Genomic DNA, 23851 nt, shown 5'->3' with positions numbered 1-23851 from the left:
AAATGGGAATTTTAATGGCAGCAGGACATTTCCCCCGAATATTGGCTCTTGTCCAAAGGTGTCTTTTGTAATGATGCCTGGCGGTGCAGCGGGACCTGGTGAGCCCTCACGAGAAGAGACATAGGTCTTCAGGACTCCACTGCAGAGCTTTTGTCTTGCCTGCTAGTCTCTGTTCTCTGTGGCTGACATTCATGCAGATGGATTTCATAGCTCTGTCTCTCTTGTCTTTCTTGGCTGCTTTGTCCAGAGTGGAAACACAATGAGTGTCAGGGGAATCTGGGCATACATTCTTCAGAGATCAATGGAGCTGCACTGGTACAGCTGAATGGATGAGAAATATGAATGCGTTTATGAAGAGTCCATGTACTGCGAGATGGAGATGAGATTCAAAGCTGGCACATGATGTCTCTGCTGGTTTGCATACTTTATGTTCTAATAGGATTGCATCAACTCATTCCATCACTTTTTCATCTCCCTCGACTTGTCTCTTCCTTTATCCTCTCGTGCCATTCTCCACTATCTGTGTTTCCTCAGCATACGGCCACTAGAGCAAATCTCTTGATGTGCCAGAAAAGGTTATTTGGTTTAAAACGTTGATGCACTTTGCGTATGAAGAGTTTCCATAAACATGCGGCAAAATGTCGTGTTGGCTAGACTGAATGGGAATGCCATTGTCATTCATTTGCAAATATACATTAAATGTACAAGGTTCTTTGAAACTGCTATTCACAGAGGCTTTCTCTCCATGCTGTATTTGTAACACGATAAGGGGCTTCTGTTGAAGAATCTCTTCTGTCAGTCATAACCTCCAAATGGGATTTACACATAATTTTGCTGAAATCAAACTCGCTTTTGAATCCATCCCTTTTCCCTATGGGTCTCCGCGTAGCCACAACTGAAATACTTGGTATCATAAAGATCTGTTTTGTAAATAAGATGGCGCATGTGTCTACTCAGCGAGGAAAATGTGTAGTAAACATCTTACATTTTCTGTATTTGCCTGGGAAAAAATGGTGTTTTACATCTGAATATATGAACCCCAGAGATTTCATAGAGAGGAATTCAAACCACATCACGTCAGGCAGATGAAATATTTCACCACTTCAAGTGGATAAAAGCAGATATACTGCATCTGCTTAATCTGAATTTACAACCTATTAATTGCATGTGCTGAGGATAAAGTTGAGATTGACAAAAGATGTTTATTGTTTCTTTCACTACAGGAAACTTTAACAATAAATCCATACAGGAATACAGGCTTTTTATGGTAAATCTTCCATCTTCAGTGATGACAGAAATGTTCTATAGGCTTTAAGGTCACCTCCCTTACTGTATGTATACCTGGGATGAATCAAAATGCAGGAAATTGCACATCGATTGTGTCACAATTTAGGATATAATCCATGAGACATAATAACTTTAATTTGTTAGGCTTGCAAAGTCTTAATTATATCAGCAGGTTATCTGCAGAAGTGTGATTCGTACAGTGAGAGGTGTACAGAGAGATTATGAGGGAGAAAGATGTGTGCCTTGAATTGATCCGCTCTACTGTACCGGGGCATGTGGCAATCTTTCCAGCTGATTACAAATAGACAGGACCTTTAAATTTGTGTCCGATTGCTCTCCAGAGACCAATCACTCTGGGCTGCGACGGGAGCCAACTATAATATGTGCGTGAAATGAGAAACATAACGGTAACACTATGCCCAGTTTCCCTGATGAATGAGACCCCCCTTGAATTCATGTGAAATGGGTTGGCTGTGATAGACCGGCGAGTTGACCCTTTTCTTTCGCTGCAGCTTGAGAGACCTCTCCATCATCTGTTCGAGAGCCACCCCAGCGAAAGCTGACACAGACCAGCAACCTCAACGGAATTAACTGGAAGATGTGCATGTTGGTACGATTTGAGTTAAGTCGGTAATGAACAAAACACTGTTGAAATATGTGCGGGTACAGCTCAAGTCGGAGAACGACAACATCTTCATCTGTCTCTTTTAATCTTGAGCAGTTAAGGTCTTAATCATCACAAAGAATGCAGATGTTGACTCTGCCTCTAGAGGCACTAAGGCAGACAAACACTCTGTGCTGCGTAATTTCATGCACAGAATTCATATTCATCGCCAGGACAACGCCGCTCAGCTCCCCAGGGTTCATCATATGGTTTCACATCGTTTCTTGTGTGCCACCCTTCTCATTAATGTGTCGAAATGGTCACAATTTTGCTGCATATATGGCACCTAGAGTAAACATATTGTCAGTTCATAAATGTCCCTTTGGCTACAATGATGACATTTTTCTGTATTGCTGGAAAAATCTGGCAGAGAAAAATAAATATCTGATGATTCTGAAAATTCTGGGAGAGAGGGACTGGCAGGCCCCTGCTCACTGTTCATTGCACTCACTTTCTTGAGTTTTCTTAAACATCACAAAGCCCTCGCGTCCTTTAAGTTCTACATTTTCAGAAGAACATGCGTGACTGCAATCTGTAATCTCTGTGCAGTGGTTCAGAAAAGTGTTGTTTTTAGCAAGTAATCAAAGGCTTGCTCAGTGTCTGAGTTTGATGGGTGAGGAGGTGGCATACAAACACTGTCACAAGCCTGAAACAATAACTCGCACCTAAAAATAAAAATCTACTTGGAAACAACAGTTGCTTTCCTGGCATTATGAAAGATCTGTGGTATCCTGCTTTTGAGAGAGCAAGATGCTGTTACCTAACAGATGATGTGAGGTAATTAGAATTGTTCTTTGCCTATATGCTTAGATCAGAGAGAAGCATTGCAGCATTCACCCAGCCAGCTGACTCTAATGACTTGAAATGCCCTGCAACCGCTCCAAAACATCAGCAGCCTCCCAGAACTTCCTTCGCCTGATATTAGGGAAGACGCCTGCCACTGAGCAGGTGATAGATGACAAACTGATGCACATGTATTGTATTTATCTTCTCCGGAATTGAACGAAGATGAATGGCTGGCTTATGAAGTGTCATACTGTTGTGCTGTGGAAACATCAATAGTGTCACAGCACTAAAATATATGTATCCACCCACCCACTTACAGGAGGAGGAGGGCGTCCAGTCAGGAGGGTAGAGCGAGCAGAAGAGCGGAAACGAGTAAAGAGAATATCTCTCTTTCTCATCTATCTTTATTTTCACATCCCCCCCAAAAATGCAGACAGCCTGCCATCTATTGGATGACTCACAATGTGCAAATATCCCACATTTTGTTGCAGCACTCTTTTCAAACACCAGGTGGCAATGCACTTCACAACACCGTGTATCACCATCGCTGTCATCATGCTCACACTTGTAGTAGCATCTCAAAGCTAAGGAAGGGTATGATTGTATAATTGTATAAGGATTTGTAAATAGCTGACTTGCATCACAAAGTTTCCATATCCATGCAGTGACACCCCCCCCCCTCTCTATCTACCTACATGATATAACATGTAGAGAGATTTCTCTATAAAGATTGGCTTGCCATGAATGTATTTCTAAATTCTATATGAATCTAATCTAGTTTAAATGTATTGTGAGATTAATTAACAGTGAGTTATTGAATGACAAATTTCAAAATGTGTGATATGTTTGCCATCATCGTTAACAAGCTCAATGAATGTTGCCACTGTCGCGGCCTGGACGTTGTCAGGTGATCGCGACTGTCACAGCATGCTTCGCAGTGGCAGCATTACATCCCATGAGATTATAAGAGACAAAGTGCTGAGCTCATTTTCACAAATTAGCTCTTGAGCAATTATTTCACGATTGTGAGTGGGTCCATGTGAGCTGCGGTTGATTTCCCTAACGAAAGTCTAACCAGTATTACAGAGGTCAATAAAGCAAAGACAAACCTGCCAGGGGTGATGACTTGACGGAAGAGAATGTTTCCCGCAAATGATGCATTGCCGTTACGTGAACATGCTGATTGGGCAAAGCCCACTAACATTTCATTGATTCAGGAAGTGGTCCAACCTCGGTCACTTTAAACATTCTGTCACGGGGAAAATTGCCCAACCCTCCTGAACGTGTCAAGTCATGTCAGCTGTATTTGAGTTCTTAGTCAGAGTTACAGTCAATGGGTTTCACAACACGTGCATTATGAGAACAATGACTGAATCGAGTACCAGGTGTCGTGACATGGTCGTAGACTGATGACAAACTGTGAATAAACACGGAGTTCTAAGCAAATTGGTGCCTGTCCACTTCAATGTGTACTGTTGATCAGATTGAGAGTAACGGATTTTTGAAGTATTGCAGTTCGTGTAAGTAAGTTAGCATCCGTAATTCTGTACAAACACACAGAAAATACACAACTTTCATTTACTTCTGTGCAGACACACTGAATTTCACTGCCAATTGTTGAGCTTTAACAAACAGGATCATTTCTGAAAAATGATCAGTGTAAGAGAAACCAAAAGGAAAAGCAACTTCATAGTGAATATGCTCGCAATTGTTGACGCCACAAGTCACACTTGTGCTTTAATTGACTGAAAATATTGTGTATCTATATGCTGAGCTCTATACCAATGATCTGCATCAGGTGTTTGCCTTTTTTCTACACATGGTCAGAGCACGTTAATATGAAAACCGCTGAAACAGTTGTTCTTCATGTCATTTCTGCTTCGATCAACATTCCACAGGCACAGATGATGGACAGTGAACATGACCATAGACGATCGGCGCCTTTAACATCACCTCGCGTCCGAATGATCCCGAATGGCCGTCACCGGAACCTGGGTCGTTATGGGTGAACATGTGAAGCGATGTAAAACCACGATCACAGCCAAGATGTCCCTCCCCAGTGGCGGGGACGCGCTGCCCTCTACCAGCAGCCACTCGACGCCCCGCCCCGCCTGTCAGCATCTCCGGGCGGCACAGAGGAGCCGGGAGTCCGCAGGAGCAGGCAGCACGCAGTCCAGCGGCGCCCGCGTTCGTCCGACACTCAGCCAGAGCCGCTCCCGCAGGCACTGGAGCTGACGATGGCGGCGGCTGTAGAGCGAGGAGGCGTCCGGGCCGCCTTCCTGAACCCGAGCAGCGGCGGCGGCGGTGGACCGGCGCCGACGAGCCTCCCGACCGGAGCGTTAGCCGCGGCTGTGGTCCTGGGCTCGGGCTCGGGCTCGGGCTCCGGCGGCATGCCCGTACCCATGAACCTCTTCGCGACCTGGGAGGTGGACCGATCGTCCCCGAGCTGCGTGCCGAGGTAACGTGATCGTCGCAGTGTCTACAAATCAACGCCGTTGAATCAACACCAGGCCAGCGGGGCGAACGACGCCCTCGGCGGCTGCGGCGCGAGGGAGGAGGCGAGCCGCAGCGCGTTTCCAAAACATTGTCGGGCTGGCTAGCTACCAAGCTAACTAGCACGGCGGCTAATGCTAACGCTACCTAGCAAACGAGCGCCGCTGTTTTCCACTCGTGTTTCGTGCGAGAGGCGTTTTCGCGCACACACGCGTCTCGTCCTGGCTGACTGAGACGCAGTCGTGCGCGAAACTGTCCCATTTGCACCGACAACTCCGACGCGGTCTCCGGCAGTGTGTGGCTGTTATCAGTCGGTCGTAGTTGTGTTTCGACAGTGATGATAACTAGCTTGGAAAGTTGAGCTAACTAGTTCACCAGCCAGTGTTTTCAACTTTTCTCATTTCATTGCCTCTCCTTTGTGTCCACGCGGACCGATCTGCGGAGCGCACGTCACCTACCAGCGACTCGACTGTCTATGAATACGGGGCACGCCGTTCGTCTTCACGGGCAACATGCCCCCCGCGCCCCCCTTCAGCCGTCCGGGCAAACGGGCACGTCCGCCTCTGGCTGGCCCATTTGAGATCCTCGTCATTTTTTTTGTTTGTGTTTCTGTTGTTGTTTTTATTTAAACCGTTCATGCGCCGTTTATGCTCAGGTGCCGCGGCGTTGGCTCGCCGGTCACACGGCCGCGACACCACAACAAACAAGGCTCTCGTGGTGTTGACACAGCAGCCGTCGTGCACGAGGAGGAGGAGGGGGGAGGGGGGGGGGGGCACCGCTGCGACCCTCACTTCTGCGTCTGCACATTGTCCTCCACACCCGACGACGCCGTTTAAGATCGAGCGCAGCGGCGATGTTAATACTCTCCGCATTAGTGTTCGTCGTCGGCGAGCACCTGACCAGAGACCTCCTGGGATCCGCGGGCTCATTAATCAGCGGTGACCTAGATCTGTTGCACTCATTGGTGGAGCGGTGGGCTCGCAAAGGGGGAGGGGCTTCCTGCCCAGTCGGTGTGCGTGTGCCTCTGTGTGTGTGTGTGTGTGTGTGTGTGTGTGTGTGTAATCATGGCATGAGGAAAGACATGGATAAACTACAGTTTGAATATTGTCCCCCTCGTCTGGTGTGACTGTTTCAATGCCCTACGTTATTGTGGGCATATGACAGAAAATGTGTTGTCTGTATTTTAGCTCACGAAAGGGCTAAATGGGTTTTGTGACCTTTTATATCACATCTGCCACGATTAAACTATGACCGTTGATGTTCGACCGTGATACAATGCCTACACTCACAGATTGATAGAATTAACGTTCTCCACAAGCAACTACAAGTGTGTTGTTCGAACAGGACGCGTTGAGTGCTTCCGATAGCTGTGTCCATTAAGTTTGAAGGTTGCTGGCCCTCGCAGAAAAAAAGCCCCGGACATGTCAGTGCATTTACGGACCGCGCCACACATGGCACATTGATTTCCTACATCACCGACTCTACACTATCTGCTTTCGCTCTGTAGAGGATGACATACCGGGTTGCTGTATCAAAGCTGAATAAGGGCGAGGATGAAATGGATTATTAATGAGGTACAGAGTAAAGGCTTGCCAGTCATTGTTCAGCGTACGGCTGCAGTAGCTGCTCGACACAAGTCTTTGCCAATGGTTTTCTTGGATAATGATGTATGACACAATTGTTTATTCAGGCCAAAAAAAAGTCTTGTTGAAATTATTGTCAGACAGAGTTAATATTGCTCACAGCAGTTTTCAATGTAACTCGCCAAGCCTGTTTCTGCTTTATGTCATTTTAGAGCACTTAACCCAGACTGGTGTGAAAGGTCGTGCGTGGAGCCCAACCCAATGCCTGTTTTGGGGATTCTGCTCTGGCATTCTTTCAGGGGGTGGGCCATTTTGTGTGCAGCTGTTTGCTCCTTCACTAGCCTTTTGCGGATGTGGGTGTCCAGCTAAGTGGCAAGGTTTCAAATAAGGCCATGGGGCCTTTAGTTGTCGACAGTTTTTTTTATTGTGGTAATCGAAAACATCACACACAGCAGTTGTTCGTTAATAATTACAAGACTCTGTTTTTTTAAAAAAATGATCCTTCAAAGCATTGCAGCCTTCTTGAAAGCCACGCCGAGAGGAAAATATTTTATTCACAATAGAAAATATGTTGTCAGCTCTCGTACGACCTCACAGCATGGGATTGTGGTACATGACAGTTTTGCTTTTAAAATTCTTTTTTTTACTTCATGACTACTACACAGATTACACAGGATTCATACAAATATTTTTTATCTGATATGTGGACGCAGCCATTTACTCATGCATTAGAGTATATATTTATATATAAATGCAACCATTAGCCAGGGCATAGTATTTTATTGCTGTGTATGTTATTTGACTGGTTTCTACCAGCTAGGCGAGTTTTGTGGCAGCTTGGTCCTCAACAGGCCGGTTGGAACAGTTGAATAAGCATTGTTTTTATTCCAGCACTGCCGTGCCTGCCAGTCTGCCACCCTCAAGTGTATCTGATACCATGTGTTATTGGTGTTGCAGCTAGTTTCATAAAAGCTGAGCTGTTTCACCCCCTTGAATTCTAAAGAAACACAAAACCTCTGCAGGGGGTGTTGGATATTTTCTCCCTTTTGGCCTCTTCAAATAGCTTACCAATGCTTTGTAATTGTTGCAGAGTGATCCAATGAAAGCTTAAGTGTAAAATGCACAGGAGGAACAATTCAAGGATTTCTTCTAAAAGATGAGAGCCGTAGGCACTGTGTTGGATACATGTAAACTAGACATCGAACAGGCTACTCCTTGGTGGTGTTCCATTGAATGTGAGAAAGCAGAAGAGAGACACTCCTTGGATGTGGGTACAATAAGTTCAGAAGTTTATTTTGTTTGTTTTAATGAAATATGCCAATAGGTTTTATCCATGATGTTGTAAGTCCTCTGGTGCCATATTTTGACTTCTGTAGACTCATTCTGACTTTGAGTCAAGCTTGCTTTCTGAAATCTTTTAGCTTCAAAACACACATTTAGGTATGGTGTTTTTTTCCCCCCACTGATATTATTTACCTCTGTTGACAGATGTTTGATTAACATGCTTAAAGGGCATAACCATGGGCAGAGTTACCTAAAAGTGTCTCTTGTGTCAACAGACCAAAAATGGCGAGTGTTACGTGGCAGGCTTTCGAATCCAACTGGCCTGCCGATAACTATGGCAAGGCAGGCATTTGTTAAGGGAACGATGTGGTATTTGCAGGAATGATACTAATGCAGAGGTCATGACGGTGCTATGTTTATCTACTCACAATAAAGAATGTGTCGCAGCACGACATGGTTGGGTTCTTACCAAGTTCAAAGATCTTTTACAACCTGGGGTCGAACGTTGTGACCTCTAACCTCATCATGAACATGATGGGAGCAACCAAGCAATTTGGTCATGTTTGCCACACAACAGGGGGTGGCAAGCAAGTTTGGCTGCGGGCCAATTTTTTTTAAGCCATTGGCTGCAGGCCAGAACATATTCAAAGGCCGATTCAAGTAATCGATTCAGAAAAATGCACCTGGAATTTGCCACAGACCGTTACAGAATGCTTTGCGAATGACTGAGGCTTGTTAAGCAAGGTTTTGCAGTGAAAAAAAAATTGAATTTTCTGGCACTTTAACTTTGTAAACAAAATTCTAAAGAGACAGTGATTGTATAAATGAATGACTGTATGAGATATTGCTGCTGGCAGGCCAGCTTTGACCCGTGGGCTGCCTATTGCCAACCACCTCCATACAAGTTAGCCAAGTTGTTATGATACACATCTGTTACCAATTGACAGACTTTACATATAAACATGACAGGCGTATGTGGGTCACTCACTGAAAAATGTTTTTCAAGATCTTGAGATAACTTTTGCATTCCCTTTTCATACGATTTTTACTATACTATGCCTCTCTTTTAAGTTTGAAGGTTAAAGGTGTTGCCCACAAGCTACAGAACAACATATTTTCCTCTGACGTTTATCTCCGTCGAGCAGAGCATCCTTTTTTCTGGCTGTTTGATTCATTGGTGTCCCAAGGTGACCTCACTCTCCTGTGAGTCGTAGAGCCTTATCTTGAGTGCACTTGGCAGGCTGTGGTCAGATGTTTACTTCCTCTGCCCTAAAACTGTATAGTGTATCTAACTTGCTGTGTATGTCAGCAGGTAAAGGAGTTCAAAAAAACAAAAACTCTGGCCTGGACTGAAGTAAATATAACTTTGTAGTTTTTGTAGGTAGGTCATTCGCGATGAAGCCACCAGCTACAAGTCTTTATCTTTTTCTTGGATGCAAACAGACACGCAGTCTCTGCATTTCAACCAATTCCACAAAATTCTGTGTGAACTTGCAATTTTGCCCAATCACCACAACTTTTCTGCAAATGTGACCATTATCGAACTAACTGATATCATCGATTGACAAATACTTTTTATTTTAAACCACAAATCTGGAGAATTGCAGAAACAACAGACACGACTAATCCCCATGACAGAGATTGTAGGATCCACATTTATTGCAAGTGCTGAAACAATAAAGTTGAGTTAGATTAAATGTGCATGGTTAGTGTAGTGTAAATCACTGCTTGCCTATTTCCATGACAAACTGCGTGCGAGCAACCTTTACTTGCTCCTACAATTTCATTGTCTTTGAAACAAAGTTGCCATGAGTTCAGGCATTTTAGGTTCACAACACACTGAAGTTTGAATTGTTCGTGCTAGCTCTGAAGTCGTCCCTGCCCTTAATCTCTCCGATTTAATGTCTGATTCTCTGTATGTTCTTTTTCAAACCCAAAGATAAAACCACTCAATCAGCGTACAAACAATAGAGGCCTGTCTGTCACATAATATGAGCTTACTTTACCCTTTCACCCCCTCAGTAACCCTTCCATCTCAAGGCTTGGATATTGCTTCTCCTAGCAGGGGAGCTGTAGTAATCTGATTTCATAACAGGAAAAGAAGAGCTAGTAATCTGATGCTGCACACATACACAGTCTGCTTAATCCTCGGCTTCCTTTTGGAATCATAAACAAGGCCCCGTCAGTCACCACAGTCCCCTTCAGGTTTGTGACACAACACTGCATGTCAGTATGTATCATATTTGCAGGCTTTGCTCAACTACACCAACATGATCGACAACTGATGTAATGTGTAGAGGTGTAGAAATGACAGTGTTGCTGTGACGTCACAATTCTAACAGCTGCTCAGTGGGTAGGACGTGTCACATTTTGATTCTACGCTTTGCAACTCAACATCAACATCACGTTACGTGACGGAAAAGAACAGTCTGCTTTAAATGTTGTTGCTGAACTTAGTTCATATGTTGAAAAAGTATTCCTGTAGTGAACTGGCATAGTAGTAATGTGCAATTGTCACAGTATAGGCAAAGCATTTGACTTCAGCCACTGGAACTGGAGAAGATACTCCAACCATGGGTAAACGAAAGTGCTCCAGTGCAGATCATTTCACTTAAAGGAATAGCATCTCATTTATTGGCAGCTGTAGATTTAATGTCGCCAGATGCTGAAAGCACTGATATTAGTAAAAGAATTGAGAGTTTAGTGTAATATCTTTTTTATTGGCCATTTTTCCTCACTGGAGCCAATTTAGTGAAATAAATCACGTTTTGGGGCTAGTGAGACATTTTAAGGGGCCAGAGCACCGACGTGCGAAGGCCCTCTTGTTTATATTGCCTTCTAAGAAGATATTACAGACTCCAGAAATATTTATTACCTCAACCAAGGAGGTTGCGTTTCCTCCCATATCTCTTTGTTTATTTGTCAGCAGGATTACACAAAAAGTAATGAACCAAACCTGATGGAGGGATGAGGCATGGGCCAGGGAGGAACCCATATCATTTGGTTGGGGATCCAGTAATTTTCCAGTTTCCTAAATATTTTTCGCCATTTTCCTAAATTTCTCTGGATTTTTTTTTGATAAGACACATTTATGCTGTTGAGATCTATGAGTTTGTACAATTTGGTGCAGATTATTAGTCTACTCCCTACTTCCTCTTATTTTGTATCATTAGCACTAGACAGACGTGTACGATTGCTGGGCCTTCGCTCTACTTTGTGCCCTTCACGTGAACAACTGTTGTTGCTCCACCAAGCTTTTCACTCACTTTGCTAACAGGAGACCAATCAGCACCTTCGCTCCCCTCTTCTTCGTGCTCACTCCCACTGCCTGAAATGTGTCAAACTTCTCTCGGTTTCCTTCCATGCCTTCCTGCAGGAGGAGGAATTTCCTTGGGAAACATTTCACATTCCTGGCATCTCGAGAGCTGCTGCTTGTGCTGAAGCGAGGCCCCTCTGCGGTGTCCCTTCTGTATTCTGTCGTTGACCAACAACCTGGGTAAGGGTAAGGGTGGCTGTGGTGGGTTGGATGAGCAGGATTGAAAATATTGATTGCTCACCCTGCTGAAAGGATTTGCTATACAGGCCCCAGAGCTTCACAGTGAATGGCCATGTGCTGAATGCTCATGTTGAATTCCCCACAAAGGCAAAGAAAGGTTTGTTTCCCCCTGCCTGGACCTCAGAATGGGATATGGGCCAGACTCTTGTGTGGGTGGATACTGGGGTCTCTCAGCTAGTGACGAGATCCAACTTCCTGAGCCAACAAGTGAGGCGAGGAAACTGTCCACTGACACAGGGAGGATCCTGTCAAAATAAGCACATTTGGGACAATGTTTCTCAACTCATTTTCTCTCTTCTTGCTCTACTTATTTCCCACCTCTCCCATCCAGGCATTTCCTGAGCTGAACGTGCCAGAAGCAACAACACACAGACCATTATTTCAGACACAAAACACTGTGGTGCGGATGAATGAGAGCATATGACAGAGTATTTGAAAAAACATGACAAAAGCATTGTCATAATGGCAGTCAGTGATCCTGAGCAACAATCTAGCAGAGGGTAGTCTTGTAAACAAACAGGTATTGGTGGGTGATGTGGAGAAAATCATTATTGCAGGTTTTATTGGTGATGACAATATCTGATTTGAAATCCACTAATTTATTCAAATAAAAAATGTAAAAATCTATGGGTTTAATTATTATTTTTATGACATAGGGATCATCATTTTATCATCTCATTGTCGTGCTCATAAACCCAGAGAAGATGTTGCCCTTGTCTTAGCTGAATCAAACACAGAGAAAATAATCAATACTTTTGCCTATGCTGACTAGTTGAGGACATAACAGCCCCTAGAGCGGCAGCTCTCGAATAGCATTGAGCTGGACGCCCCGCCCACTCGTCTAATCACAGATTAAAGAGTCTGAACTGTCTGGAGGCCCCTTGCTCAGCATGTGCCCTTGTACAATTAGCCCACATTCACAATGTGCAACTCTTTTTGCAAAAACTCTGTTCACCTCTGCAGCCGCTCTATTCACACCATGTATTTTAATGATTATGATTATAATGCAGGATACTGTTAGCGCGTCCTAATGAGCCTCACCTTTCAGTTTTCATTCATATTGGCATCACATACAGTTTATTAGAGCCGCAAGGAGATGGAGAAAAACAAGTTGTGCATGCAGATTATCTGGAAAAGCTGGAGCTTGTTTATGTTCAGTACATTTGTTTATTTGGACATATTAAGCCAGGATTTGGTGGAATACCTCCCGGGCACTTTTGGGCTTCCATTTTGCAAGTGCAAAAACAGTATAATTAGATGCACCAGTTGTTATCAGTGTTGGTGGATATTTCAGAAATAGGAAAATCCTCTTCAGGAAAATAACAATTGTTTTGTCTTAATTAATGTCTAGTATCATTACGACAGATAAAAGAAAACCGTCTTCCATTTGCCTCCCTAATTTTCTTATCTTGGTTCTTTACCATATAACTAAATAAAGTTGTTAAAGGATCCATAATAGTTTAAGTTAAGGCTAAACATCTGGGCTTGGACTGAATAGATCCGTTTGGTGAACTGTCAACACCTACAGTTCTTTTGGTCAGTTTTGCAGGTGAATAGGATTGATGGCTCATAGATTTCTAATTTTAGCCTAATTTTTTTATATTTTCAAATCGATTTTAGCCAAAAACTTGTAAATTGATTTTTCTTATTTATGTTCATATCAGAGCTGTCCAAGCTTTGTCCTATGCCCTGGATCATAAACTGAACAGATGTGTTAGGCCTCGTAATTGTACTTATTTGACTTCAGTTCTTTTCTACTTGTAGTCCAACTGGAGGAGTGTGCAGCTGGTCCACTATTAACGAATTGGCTCTACACAGCGAATCCATGTGGACACAACAAATAGGAGGGAACATGGACGTCTGCACGGAGCCTTGTGATTATAAAAAGTGGACCCTTGCATACTCACAAATTCGGAAATGATAACACTGGCTTAAAAGCTCAGATGTGTAAAAACTCAGGCCTTCGCCATTCCTTTTCATTGCATTGATTTTTATCCCTGCACTTTCCAACCACATTCATCAGGGCTTCTTATGATCACTCACTTTTCAGTCATTTTTGAAAAGAGCTATTTAGGGCCATAAACATGGATGTGATTTGATTTATTTGAGCGATTTTGCAATTCCAAATATTTGCTTAGTTATCTGTTAGTAGGGTTGCATAACAATAGCTAAAATGATAATTAGTTATTCAGCTCATCATTGAGCAAAGTAATCATTAGGTTCATTAATATTCAACCACCTCAGGCAGCAAAGTTATAGCCCTGCAATTTTCAAATTGACAGGATGTTTCATTGACTTTGTCTGGACTCAATGACCCTGAAAAAAAGAATTGTTGTTTGTCATGTTCAAACTCTCACGGTCATTCCTTCTTTCATGGTTTTTGAATTTTCCTGGTCAGAAGGCTTGACGGAGAGATTGTTTTAAACAAGGCTTTGCTCTTGAGCCTTTGATCCTACCAGTAGAATCCAGGCAAAGGAACGTTACTTGCAAGCAGACCGTCCACCTTAATAGGATTTCAAAGCTCCGTCGTAACCTCGTCAGACGCTGTGACACTCATAGGATTTACCTGTATCTGCTGGACTGGTTAGTATACTCTCTCAAGTCACTGGATGTAGTAGGCATACACCTGTGGATTTGCCATAGGCTGACATTTTAAAACTGGTAATCTCATCATTTTTTGCATGCTAGACAGATATAATCTGTCATGAAACCGCTGTTGTGATGTACTATAGTTGTTGTGGTCAAGGCGTCTTTTGCTCAGACTTTCTCTATAAACATGCCATGCCTGGAAAGATCTTGTTTTCCGAGGCCACTACAAACACAGGCCTGCTGACCTCATCAGTTTGTGGTTAGGGCTGAACAAAAGAGCAGTGCAAAAACAGCAACAAAGGGCGACAGCCATGTACCGAGTTCCCGAATATTTAATTTGTTAAAGAGGCTGAAGAGTTGAGAACGTAGCCGAAGTAGTGAGTCTGATGAACCTCAGTGGGGAGCTCATGCATCTGGAAGAACTATGTATATGAACTATGAATATAGTGCTCTGTGATTGCTGACTCACAAATCTTGTCACCAGGTTGCGTCATCGTGTGTCCTAATTTTCAGTCGACCGTTAATTTAGCTTGATCAAGTAGGACTTGGAGAATCTCTTTTTCACAGTGTGTGTGCTGGACTTGAAATAAGAGCACCCCCCAAACGTTCAACCCAGTTTGCATTTTCTCTTAAATTTTTTGATTTACATTTTTTCCCCCCTTAAACCAAACTCTGCTGTGTATTTCTCAATAGGGACATACACAACTTTGTAGCACACCCTTCATTATCAGAGAGAAGGCTTTGAAGAATTTTGCCAAACCACCCACGCAACAAAAGCATACTGGTTAGACCTCTGATTCACACTTCACAGATATAAATGTTTTTCAAATTGGTGTTTGAGGGGAAAGCACTGGTCTAAATCGCCAAAGGGAGATACAATCTGGCACTGAGCTCTAATGCACCAGCCCTGTGTAGTATTACATAAAATGTGTCGCTAATCCCTACAACAGGCCAATTCTACCACAGCTCTGGGCAGCTTCAGGACCACAGAGTTCACAAAAACCATATTTCAGAGTATTATGACAGACATGAGTGGAGCTATTATGTCCTCTACTCTCGCGTTCTCGGAAACAACCAGTTTATCTCCTCCCAAAATCTATTTCTCTGTTCATAACACGTCCCTCTGGGTGGTTTCATACCTGAGTGATGACACCTGTCCTGCCCCCCTCTCGCACCAAATGACTCCATTGGCCCTCGTCTCTAATTCAGCTGGCTCGACAAAGCTAGAATCTTCCCGTAGGAATGACATAACACGATACTATGTGTTGAATGTGTGATTTTAGAAAATAGCTGCAGGGATGTTGTGTGGCTTCATCTAAAATACCATGGTTAGGTGCAGGGATTTCTGCCAGTCTTCCACAATTCTAAACAGTTATCAATAAAATCTACAATTTTTTAAAAGTCTTTTAAAAAATAATTACAGCCTGTTGTGTAGTTAGTGCCGTTACCTCCACAGGGGTATGATAGGGCTGAAACAAGTATAATTCCTTTTTAATTACTAATCAGACATTGGATTCCCTTTTTCACCTTAACTGGTTTTATAATAGTGAAAGTAAAATATCATGGATTTGTGTGGGTTTCCTCCGGTGCTCAAGTTTCTGCCAGCGGTCCCCAAGAGGATTGGTGCAAGATGATTGACAAGGAAGTCGTGCATTTAGCTGGGGCTTGGCCAAAACATGGCTGCTGGAACACACTGAACATACAGATCAAACAGATGGGAAACAGGGTTTTTACTACATGCACGTACTTTCAACAAGAAATACCTCCCACCCTGTGGATTACGCTACAAGTCAAGTTTGGGATATTTCATTAGATTTTTCACAGTTATTACTACCATAAAGTATCGGGCAATGTGGGAATCCGTAATTAAAGCCATCTTTTAAGCCCACAGGGGGTTTATTGTTTGTTGTTCAAACGATTTAATCCATGTCTACAAAACACTGTTAAGGCTCTGTTTAGCGTAATCACATGACTTTTGGCCAAGATTAAGCTGCCATCTCATTACAAAATATTTTGTATTGTTTTGATTAATGAGTGCGCACCATCTGCTGTTTTGCGTTATGAGAATTATTGTCTGATGTGAAATGTCCATTGTTACTGAAGATTAAAGAATGCATTTGTAATTTCTCTAACATTCAGTGATGCTGACAGCAATAATTTGAAATGGACACAACTTGGTCGCCTCAGACTGTGGCTTTTACAGCCTCTTTGGCACGTCATAAGCCTTCCTATGAAGGTTACTCTCTTATCCAAAGGTCTGTTTTTGTATTAGTGTTTGAGTAATGTTTCTATTGAGAACATGAGCTTGTGTTTTCCACATAAACTAAACAGCCTCTAAACCTAGGCTTTGCCAAATGAATAGCTTGCCCTTGCTCCGTTTGTGTACCTGAGTCACAGCCTCTTCATCATTTTGCACTCTGGCCTTGAGAAGATTTCATGGAGGGAATTAAAGCCCAAACAGCATATGGCCATCTGGCACACACAGCCAGATATTTGGGGGCTAAAATAGCTTTTGCATGCAAGCCTAAGTGCAGGCTAAGCTCTTGTGGAACCTCCGAGTGTCTGAACTTGTTAAAACCGACCAATTCAGTCTTAGATTAGTCTGCTTCCCTCAAAATATAGATTGGATTCAAAAATGAACATAGCTGCTCTGAACTGATTCGGAAATCGGACATTTGCAGATACAGAGCTCACTTTTCTTAAATCTCATCATTGGTGTCAGTATTATGTGTAATGTTACATTAGGATTTTAAAAGTAGAAAGAAAACAGGACTACTGGATATCTTAACTGTTTGATCACTTAATAAATCATTTGCTCTACAACATTTTGACTATGGGCTGAAACTATGACATTTATAATTCATAAAAGCATCATACTGGATGTGAGACTTATGTCGGTATACGAGATATTAATATTGGATTGGTCCCAAGCCTAAAAAATATATATTTGCTTCCATGTTATTACTTCTCTGTTCCCTCTGTTGCCACACTGATTTGGAACTTCCATTGCTTTCCCATCATTGTCTAAAAGCTGTGAATTTGAAATCAAACATTTAAAAGGGTAGCAATTAGTGAGAACATTCATGAAGGTGGTGTTGGCATAGATTTAATGATGTGGGGCATTATTTCGCACCCAGCTATAACTGAAAGGCTGTGAAGGAAAAAGATTAAAAAAAAGATAAAAGGAAACTTTTAGTTCGCTGTCAGAGAAAATCTCAGTTGCACGATAGGCTAGGCACTCACCATGAATAGACTTGCTCCTGTTTTTCCGGTAGGTGTATGAAATATTCAGAGGAAGTGGCTTTTAGAATGACGTACCCTTTATTTCGGCTAAATTATGCAACTAGACATGAATAAAATAATAGCATTATGAAAAAACAAAGTGCGAGGGCTTTCCTTAGCAAGAGCCTTGACTGCAGAGAAGAGGGCTTTTGTCAGTCTCCCACATACGAGCAAGCACCATACAAAAATGTCATGCAGAGGATTATGTTCAAACATGTTTTAATAAAAGACTTTGACCCCATTCACATCTCAAGCAGAGAATATGAGGAACGGTACATTAAAAGCAGTAAAAGCAGGACGAGGAAGTCTTTTTTTCCACCCCTCGCTTGGAAGCCCCCCAGCACATACCAAACATAGACAAGTGTCTTTTTCATTCAGCCCTCTGTTACATTGCTCATCCTCCACCGTCCACATCCCCCCTGCTTTGTGCCTCTGACAATCGCTGTGCAGTGATCCGAGGTCACGGACCTGGCAAAACATCAACTGGAGTGCTGACCAGGGGGAAAAGAATTACAAAAGTGTGGTTTTGTTTAGGCAGCATATCGTTCATTTCAGAGGGTTTGTTGTCCTCTTGGTCAATTCCATGCTCATTGGTATTCTGTCCAGAGCCACGTCCATGTTTGCATGATAAACCGTTTTATTGCCCCATGAATGTAAAGATTGTTTTGTTTGAATTCAAAGTAGAACACATTGTGCAAAGTAGGAACAGGTAACTTCTACCGATGCTTCAATCTTTGCAACTGAGACAAATGTGAACGTTTGACACTTGCGTTGTGTAAGCAGCCGTGTTTCGACATGGGGCTTCTGTAACTACCGACTGCTGTAACTCCTGCCTCTTTGTTGGCTCTTCAACTTAACACTGTTTCCATCGTAGAGTTATTTGAGATGCTGCTGTCACTGAAGTGGTCCAGAAATAACACGGAGATAGAAGAGATGAACTCGTACGTACCAGGACATCTTCAGCTATTGGCCTTTGGAAGATGTTGATGTAGACAGGATGTGTATCGTTTGTCGGCACCAGTTCAGACAAGAAAACATACTTCAGGAATGTTGTCAATAAGCATGCAATGAATGATGTTTTTTTTTTTTAACAGAGTAAACTCTTTACCAAAGTGTTGCTGTCAACTGAACCATAGCTACACGAGTTCCACACAGATTTATCATTGTGGAAACATTAAATATTTATAGCTCTTGATGATTTCCTTCTTATGGTGTGAAGAAAGATCCACCTCTTTCTGCTCGGGCTTTGTCGTGACTTTCCAAAAGACAAGGTGGAATCGACGGAGAGAAATCCCTCTGGTGTCTGCATTCCCGCCTTCACCCTACAGTAAATTATTCTTTCCTCAGATGCATCCAGTCACATCTTCTCAAATCCGACGCAGAGCCTCAAGGGCCCAGGGAGTTGATTTCAGAGTTGGGGCTAACATTTTTGAAATGCCTCGCGATGTCGGTGTGATATAAATTGTCTGCTGTCGCATAAGCAGTCCTCAGACAGACGTATCATTTTACCAAAGAGCCAAACTCAATGCAGCGAGCGACTGAAGCTGTCTGAGCACTGAAGTGTCGGGCCAGAAGTTCTCTTTGAGACCTGACTCCAGGCGAGACTGTGAGGTGAGCGTTCGTGTTAAAGAAAGTCGGGCTGACTCTGGGGGAGGGGAGGTCAGAGAGGGGCTAACACAAAGGATAATTCGCTGTGTGTGTGTGTGGGCGATTTCGACCCCACCACCTTTTAATCCACTTCCCACCACTGATTAGCTTTCCTCTGATGTTCATGCATCGCTTCAATACAGGTGGGTTGAGTTATTCAGTCTGCACTGGAACGGAGAGACGTGCATGGGTGAGACACGGCGGCATGTCTCCTGAGGCGGTTATAAAACTCTGGCGTGTACGATATGTAGGTGATCTGGAGCGGTTGCAGTCTTTTTAGTAATTCAGTCGATCTAAAAAAAAAAAGCTTTATGCTTAACTGACACCACAGGAAATGTGAACGCTTCAAATGTTTACTTTTCCTCCTTGTTATTACAGTAGAGAAAATGGATGAAGCGGGCGAGATAAGATAATACACCATGCCATACAACCCACAATCACAGGCCTCTTATCTGAAACCAAATATTTAGCTGTGGCTGTTTGAGTGTACTGCCTGATAAGTTGTTTTGTTTGTCCTGCACAGATAAACGTGAAAGGATTTGAGCGCAGCCACAGATGGACCAGCTTTCATAACACAGTGACTTCAACAGTAGCTCTCGCCTCCTCTTCTATCTCATAACGTTTAGTAATGATGATCGGTTCACAGGTTTAAACCAGTGTGTTGGCCTGCTGAAAAGCAAAACATTGTGTACAACATGGCTTTTTGCCATATTGTACACAACATCCATGGTGGACATATACTGCTGATGTGTGTCAGTTCTACTAAACATACGCCTTTTTTCTCACACATGTTTTTTGATATCCTTAGTAATATGGGTATGTCACAGGAAGCCGTCTGTGTGTCATCCAAAAGAGGGAAATGGCCTCGTAATCTAATGGCCTCGCTCTACTTTATACATCGAAAAGGTCAACAGTTAGTGACGGTACAGTGAGTGACTTGGACACACTAATGGGCTTAGATGGGGCAGCACTACTTGTGCTGTTGCGATTGAGGCCGTATAGGCTAAAGCTATTAGCTGCAGAGTGTCCAGGCGCCTGCTGGGCAGCGCCCTGCAGAGCGGTAAATAACTATTCACTGTGACATGATATTACACTACTGTCAGTTGCTTCATATGTCAATATCGTTCAAAGAAGATGTCATTTAAAGCAATTTGCATGCTGACAATAATTAGTCGGTGGTAATCCATTGATTTGGAGTCGGCCGATACTGTGTATGTGACACAATTTTTCTGCTTAATGTTGTTCCCGCCCTCCTTGTGCTGAAGGTTAAACGTGATCTAAGTGAAGGCTGGACAGTTTAAAAGCTGCAGCTATTGACACTATTCTTAACACTAGAGCTGAAATAGTTGATGAATTAAATTTAAAAAATGAATCTGCAACAAACTGATAATGATTAGTAGTTTGATTTGTTAATGGTAAGATTAATGGCTCTATTAATTTAACTTTGGTTCGTCTCAATGTTATCTGATAATTATGATAGTCCATCCTGCAGGCTGGATGGACGCAGGCCATTAGAAAGAAGGATATGAGATTTTCATATAAGCTACAGTATCTAAATTGAATGCCATTCGATATAGCGGCTTTGCAAGTTTGAATGTTCAGTTTCTATTGAAAACTGTTTCATAGAGGTGTTGAAATCAACTTCACCCCCACATGTCCATCCAAACCAGCACTAAACTCCATGACCAGGATACTGGCGTGCATGTGAGGATCAATAATGTCTATAACAATGATGAGACAATCAGAGGAGCTTGGCAGGCAATGAGTTGGCTCAACCAGCACCAGCACTGAAACTGTACGAGGGATTTCCCCCATGGGCTCTTATCATCTGGGAAACAGACAGAACATATATCACTTATCTTTGCTCTCCACCGCCTGTTCTCAGAAATATTGAACTGGAGACTGCTCTGCAGCTTCTCCGCCCACTCTGTCTTCTCTGTGGATTGATAACACTGTTGTGTATTTTTTTTCTCGTCCTCTTTGGCACCGTGAGCTGAGCTGTGATCCCACCCCAGGCTGTCTCCGGGAATGTGGCAACGACATGCCAAAATGGAGGATTAATGCATCTTTCGAGGGGCCTCTCAAAGCCCCCATTTTGATTCTTGAGTGTGTGCCAGTGTCTGTTGAGCGGAGGGGAGTCAATTCCACAAATAACAGCCCCCCCACCCCCGCCCCCCATATTCCAGTAATCACAAACACTGTATATCCACACTGACAATCCTTTCTAAAACTAGCTGAATTGTCCTCGAGCCAGAGTGTGTGTCTGCCAGTTATTTTAGCACGGTGATTTAGTGCTTTTTGTGCGGCACCTGGCCTGTCACTGCAGCCACCCAGTGTTTGGGTGACAAAGTGAACTGGCACTGCTGAGGAGCACGGGGACAGACTGGTACCAGGCCAGAACAGATGGCCACGGGTTTCACTTACAGCACAACACAGTGGCAGGCAGGAGTGGAGATAACACCTCTGTCTAATAATACATTTAAAAAAATCCCTGGTTCCCTAGGTGACCCCTTCAGCGCCTGCAGCCTTTTTAATTACATGAGAATCCCAGTCTACAGAGAGAGAGAGGGGGGGGGGGGGGGGAGATGTGATGGAATAGAGATGTTGTTAAACCATCCGCTCCCGTGGTTACAGTGTCATCATTAAAGATGAATTCTGTTGGCTGCTCGGATAAACCTCCCTTGTGATCGAATGACCTTTGGCCTGCGTCCCCTCTTTTTCTTTCTGCTGTTAATTTCATCCTTGAAAACTACAGCGCGGGCCACTTTCCTAAGTGGTCTCAGTCCTTTGTAAACCCACTGTATGAGCAAACATATGAACATTTATAACAAAATCGGGAAGAAAGAGGACATAGGGACGTCGACTTTAAATTGACCAATTTAAAAAAAAAAGATGTGAATCTTTGCATTTAATGCATGCGTGATTTAGGACATTTACAATAATGAATGTTTTACAATCATACCTTTTCTTCCTCTTTCCCCCCTTGAACTGACAATTAAAACACATTTGTGTTGTAATTGTTTGGATCACATGCCAGCTGACCGTTTAATTAGCTTCCATTCGACCTGTTTTACTTTTTCATGATATGCTGATTTCTTCGAGATTTTCTTTATTTCAAAATGTTTTAAAAGTTAACTTTTCAACCTTTGGGCGGCACGGTGGTGTGGTGGTTAGCACTGTCGCCTCACAACAAGAAGGTTCCTGGTTCACCGTCCAGGGCCTTTCTGTGTGGAGTTTGCATGTTCTCCCTGTGTCTGCGTGGGTTTATCTCTGGGTACTCTGGCGTCCTCCCACAGTCCAAACACATGCACATTGGGGTGAGGTTAGTTGGAGACACTGGGAATTACGGGAGACAGTATGGTCCATACTACATGTTCACAAACCCTTTTGCCCTCTTCATGCCCCAGAATATTCTTTTGTAAACAGACCACTCGCTGTTGCTTTCCGTTACACTAACGTTTCAAAGTTTCCTTTGTGCTTGAACACGATGGACCTTTGTGAATCATACTTGTCTAGCCGGCAGTGCCTGGATGAAGTGAGTGAGTTGTCTTCCAAGTAAAGTGGGTGACTGCGAAGTTGTTTGTTTGGTTTGTCTATCTTCCACCCCTCGGTATCTGGCTCAGACTGATCATAATTTAATGCAACAGGACTGGGTCAGGAGCAAGTTTTGCTAACATGACCTGGGAGTTTTTTGACTGTCTTTCTGTAGAGCTGGAAAGATGGAAGGGTCAGATGAACGAAAGGGGGATTGTTAAAGGTCACAGATTGTTGTAGACCCATTAAAAAGGCATGGAATTGAGCTTGTGTCTTATGTTTTTGCCTGTTTTTCAGCCTCAGTATTGTATAAAATAGGGCTGACCTAACATATGTCCACTGGGTACCTACCTACATGTGTTTTTCTCATTAAGTACAGTATATTTTACTGTACTTGCTGTCTTTTTATGTACCTTCTTTGTACCTCACCTCGCCCACTCGGTATCCAAATGATCGCTCATTGTACTAAAAAGCCCAGTCAAATATGTTTTCAACTAAGTTGGAGGTATACGTGTAAATATGTTTCTCACTTGTTATTTAATAATGAACAGATTGCATTAGGTTACATACGCCTCTCTGCATTTTTAATACATTATGTAGCATGTTCAGACACTTTTGTTGAATTGTGGCTTGTCACGTACCTCGTCAATGTCACTTCCCATAAAGTATTTTCCCATAAAGCTCACAGTAAGATCTAGTAGCACTATGTTGTATGCATTCTCAAAAAGTCAGAGCTTAGAAGCGGATACGATTACTCAATTGCTCTCTTGATTATTCACTTGCTTTCTCTGCAATTACTGATGATTACTGAACGCTGCCTGTTATTATCATACCTGCAATCCACAAGAAGAATGAAGCCTCAAGTAGAAAAGCTTTGTTGGCCATGCTTTTAATTCCCAGATGCCACAGCTTGTCATGAAGGTGTGCTTGGGGTGCGTTAGTCATGCCACTAATCTTTTTTTTCTTCCCTTGCTCTTTGTCTGTTCCTGTCTGTCTTTCCACAGGCTCTGCAGCCTCACGCTGAAAAAGCTGGTCGTCCTCAAAGAACTGGATAAAGAGCTGAACTCCCTGTCTATAGCGGTCAAAATACAGGTGGGTGGGTTAAATCTCCCATGTGCAATGGAAGCAACAACAAGCTCAATTGCA

The 23851-nt window shown here is 43.1% G+C and overlaps 1 protein-coding gene across 1 annotated transcript in view; it reads left to right on the top strand.

Annotated features, from left to right (window-relative positions):
• Window positions 1-4652: 4652 nt before the first annotated feature.
• The window catches only part of zmp:0000000755 (phosphofurin acidic cluster sorting protein 2), a 43455-nt gene continuing 24256 nt past the window's right edge, over window positions 4653-23851 (top strand). Inside the window, exons 1-2 of the mRNA XM_035605268.2 lie at window positions 4653-5195; window positions 23710-23797. Coding sequence (XP_035461161.1) covers window positions 4975-5195; window positions 23710-23797 — 309 coding nt within the window. The 5' untranslated portion in view covers window positions 4653-4974. The remainder of the gene's footprint in view (window positions 5196-23709; window positions 23798-23851) is intronic.

The sequence above is a fragment of the Scophthalmus maximus genome, chromosome 10 (genome assembly GCF_022379125.1).
Source record: "Scophthalmus maximus strain ysfricsl-2021 chromosome 10, ASM2237912v1, whole genome shotgun sequence".
Lineage (NCBI taxonomy): Eukaryota > Metazoa > Chordata > Actinopteri > Pleuronectiformes > Scophthalmidae > Scophthalmus > Scophthalmus maximus.
The sequence above is the reverse complement of the archived record's forward strand: the minus strand, read 5'-3'. Positions and strand labels throughout refer to the sequence as shown.